The 3953-nt window shown below is 44.2% G+C and overlaps 1 protein-coding gene across 1 annotated transcript; it reads right to left on the bottom strand.

Annotated features, from left to right (window-relative positions):
• Positions 1 to 1357: 1357 nt before the first annotated feature.
• LOC123039943 (bisdemethoxycurcumin synthase) lies at positions 1358 to 3717 on the bottom strand. Its single transcript, XM_044462919.1, has 3 exons — positions 3585 to 3717; positions 2658 to 2864; positions 1358 to 2562 (listed from the first exon to the last, which is right to left on the bottom strand). Exons 2-3 carry the CDS (start codon positions 2845 to 2847, stop codon positions 1568 to 1570), a joined length of 1185 nt encoding a protein of 394 aa, XP_044318854.1. The 5' UTR covers positions 2848 to 2864; positions 3585 to 3717; the 3' UTR covers positions 1358 to 1567.
• Between the last annotated feature and the right edge of the window lie 236 nt (positions 3718 to 3953).

Raw genomic sequence — 3953 nt, 5'->3', positions numbered from 1 at the left:
GGCGATACAGTCCCTAGGTGGTGCAGCGACATGGACGAGCTGGCGATAGTCATTCAGCAAAGCGATGATGAGAAGACGATGAGGGTGCTGTCGCAAGCAAGTCGACGGGTGATTGCCATTCGGCGAAAAAATAAAAGACGACGATGATGTAGTGGCCATCGTCGCAAGAAGGGAGAACTTACGGTCTGGTAAGTTGCACCACCGGAGGCAATCGACGTGACAAGATGAACAAATGGCCGTCTGCGTGTCTCGTTGAGTGAAGAGTCGGATGTTTGGATTAGGGGATCATTGTTGGAATAATCCAAACATAGATGAGTTAGTGGATGTACCGTGTACGTTGGATGTATGGCAAAGGTATGTCTGGTTAGGATTAGCATTAGCATAGTGATCAACGGTGCGTGTAATTAGATTAGAAAAATCAATAAGTTGGGTCCAGCTGGGACTTGTGCCTGGCTATCTAGTTGTGTTGCTAGAAGTTGTGCGTGTAGGACACGATCCAGTAGGTTATCTGTATCCATGACTTACTGGTTTAGGTCTGGTTTGGAGTGGGCTTGCTAGCCAGGTCATTGCTTGCCAGTTATGAGAAAAAAACAGTAAAGCGATGAAAGAGGCACGACACTTGTCTTTGCCAAAAGTTTTGGTGCGTGTGTGTCCGTCGTGATTTGATGTGATCGATCCCGAGGGCGAAGCTCCAGCAAGTATATCATTTTTTTTATCAAAGTAGCACGTTCAAGTTTTTTTAGTGGCGTGTGTGGAATACTGTCAGTAAAAAGCTGTTACATTAGGTAACTGGATTGTAAACGTCTACTCGATAATGTACGGAAATCTATATATGTTAAACCAGGAACATGGAATTACATGGTCTGAACTGAACTTTCACAATTCCATGATTGAATTGTTCCACAATTTGTGTTGCCATTGTGTTATTTGGGTATATCTTACCACGTGAAATTATGAAAGTTCGGTTCAGACACTGTGATTCCATTTACCTGATTTAACATAGGAGCATATAGTTTGCTTACTTATTAATGTGTGGGTAAATACTACTATCTCTATCTGGGTTTTGAAGGTGGACACGGTTTATTACTTCACCTATTTGACTAGCAAAATGTGTGTTATATATCAAAATATATCATTACTTGATTCAACGTCAAACGATGCTTCTAATATACTCTCTCCCTCCGGAATTAACTATTGCAGAAATGAGTGTATCTATACACTAAACGGATGTTGTACACACATTTTGTTAGTCAAACTGAAAAACCAAAAAATCTGTGCCCACTTTACAAACCCAGATGGAGGAACTAGCATGCATAGTGCAGTGGAGAAATAAATCATGTGAGCAATACTTTTACACTGTCTTGCAATATAGATTCATTAATGGCTGTCAAAATCAGCACAAACCATAACATCGTACATTATTGGAGGTAGTTGATATTTGATTTGGTAACCATATAGGTTACAGATCCAATCAAAATAACTTTTGGATGAGAACAATTAAAATAGTTGGGCACACAGACTTTAATCTTATTCTCCGCTGCTGCGTACATAGCTTAACGACGAAGCGCTAATTTTTCTTGAGAGCGCCGGTTGCATGGAGCACCATGGTCTCGATAGTGAAGCCTGGTCCAAATCCCACCATGGCCCCCCACTCAGCTTGCTCTCCTTCCTCCTCCATTCGACGCTGTAGCTCATCAAGCACGAAGATCACGGTGGCGCTAAACATGTTCCCAAACTTCTGTACGACAGTTCTGCTCGCCGCTAGCTTCGTGGGCTCCAACTGGAGTGTCTTGTCAAGTTGGTCCAAGATCCCACGGCTGCCAGGGTGCACTGCCCAGAAGAGGTCATTCCATTGGAAGTCCATCTCAAGTGGACCAAACGCTTCCAGAAGACAAGGTTCCATGGTGTCTGCTACCAGTGTGGGCAGTTTGGTGTAAACTTTCCCATGAGTGCCATTGCTCCCCAAGTTCAGGGTGAGCACATTCTCAGTGCTCGGCACGAGGGTCTGAGAGACGGACACCATCTCAAACAGAGGATTCTCGATGGGGTGCATGGGGTCGGCGCCGACGATTACCGCGCCTGCCCCATCACCAAACAACGCATGAGTGATGAGGGTGTCTAAGCAGTCCCCTTCGCCGGGGCTGCAGAAGCCAGAAATGGCGAGCTCCACGCAAGCTACGAGGACGCGTGCCCCACAGTTATTCTCAGCAAGGTCCTTGGCTAGGCGCAAGGCGGAGCAGCCGGCGAAGCAGCCGTTAAGATGGAGCATGGTACGACAGACATCGGCGCGAAGGCCAAGGAGTGAAACCAAGCGTACGTCAGCGCTTGGGGCGCCAGCGTCAGAGTTGGTGCTGACGATAAGGTGGGTGATGTCACTGGCCGGACGGCCCCACTTTGCGATGGCCTTCTTTGCTGCTGCTGCCGCAAGCTCTGGAGCAGCCTTGGCCACGATATCATGCCGAGCCTCACGGGACGGTGACGTGTTGTCCAGCAAGACAGGGTGGGAGTTGAGCAGTTCATCCGTGTGGTAGAAGAAACGATTCTCCGTGCCCGTTAGACCACCTGATATCAGTTTTAGAGATCCAAAAACCCAACAACATAAATCATGTCAGATCATACGTGTCTGCTTAGATATTTCAGTATGTTTGGGTGCTTACATATTATCTTGAATGTGTCTTTATGGTCAGTAAGGTGCTCGCTCTTGGTAACGCGGAAATAATAGTCAGGGTACTCTTCTTGGGACACCTTGTTCGCCGGATTTGCTGTTCCGATAGCCAGCATTGCCGCGGAGCCTTCCGCACGCTGCGCACACCGGATCTCACTAACCTTCGGTGAGCTGCCTGCCATGGTCTCGGTGCAGTAACCTGCTATATATTTCAGTCACTGTACGTTGTGTGCACTAAAAGCTTAGATGTGCCAATAAAGCACTGAAGATGTATCTATCATCTCTAGTAATCATAGAAAAAGCTCAAAAACTCCAAGAAAGAAGCACAATGCATTTTTTTCAATTTCTCAACATGGGTAAACAAAAAAAAAGCCATTTTGTGACGTGAATAAAACAAAGAATATTCCATGCTATCAGTAGCAATGTTAATCACATCTCTAGTATACTAGGACACTTAATTTGTCACTGCACACTATATATAGGGGCATAAAGTAACTTTCTTCTTTTGTTTTTCTTATTGGCAATGGGGAAATGCTTAGCTTGAATTATGGTTAACATTTATTATATTTTGTCTTATTTGATAATACAAAAAATAAATATAAGTAAATAGATGTATTTTTTTTCTAATTTCTTGTTTTTTTTGGAAGTTTGGAAAATTTGAATCACCCATTACACACTACAAAGTGTAAGATTGCACTTTTTGAAGGTGTGCATAACAAATGAACTTATTAGTTCGTTTTTCTTGTATGCACAGGTTAGGTTATACATAAATCTGTTTTTTCGCAGGAAGGTTATAAAGAGTACAAGGATATTAAGATGGGTGGATGCTAATCGAGAAGCTTAAGAAAAAGTGTGACTTGGATATAAGAAAAGTACAGGCCACTGATGAATAGACATAGACATAGGTTTAGGGACTTACCTTGGTCGTCGACCTGATAAGTCTTAATACACAGGTAGATAAGAGCTTCCACCTGTGTATGGGACAAACTAAGCAGCAGACAACAATTATGCACTGTGTTGTGAGATGGGAGGGATCGAAGGAGGTGCCAAATATTTAAAGGCAGCAGAAGCAGAGCAGGTGGACGGTTGGGGATGCTGATAAGCATGCACCGATGCAGATATACCTCAACGTTGCTCAGTGTCGCCCCTCGCCCAGAAGATAATTCCGATCCGCCGCCTTTCCATCCGCCCGGTTTGAATTTGGTCAACATTTTGAGATGTCCTTCTCATTAGAAAGAAAATACCCTGGATTCAACCTCATGTCTAATTGCCTTGCAATGTTTTTCCA

This window comes from Triticum aestivum, chromosome 2B, assembly GCF_018294505.1.
Source record: "Triticum aestivum cultivar Chinese Spring chromosome 2B, IWGSC CS RefSeq v2.1, whole genome shotgun sequence".
In the NCBI taxonomy this organism is placed as follows: Eukaryota; Viridiplantae; Streptophyta; class Magnoliopsida; order Poales; family Poaceae; genus Triticum; species Triticum aestivum.
The sequence above is the reverse complement of the archived record's forward strand: the minus strand, read 5'-3'. Positions and strand labels throughout refer to the sequence as shown.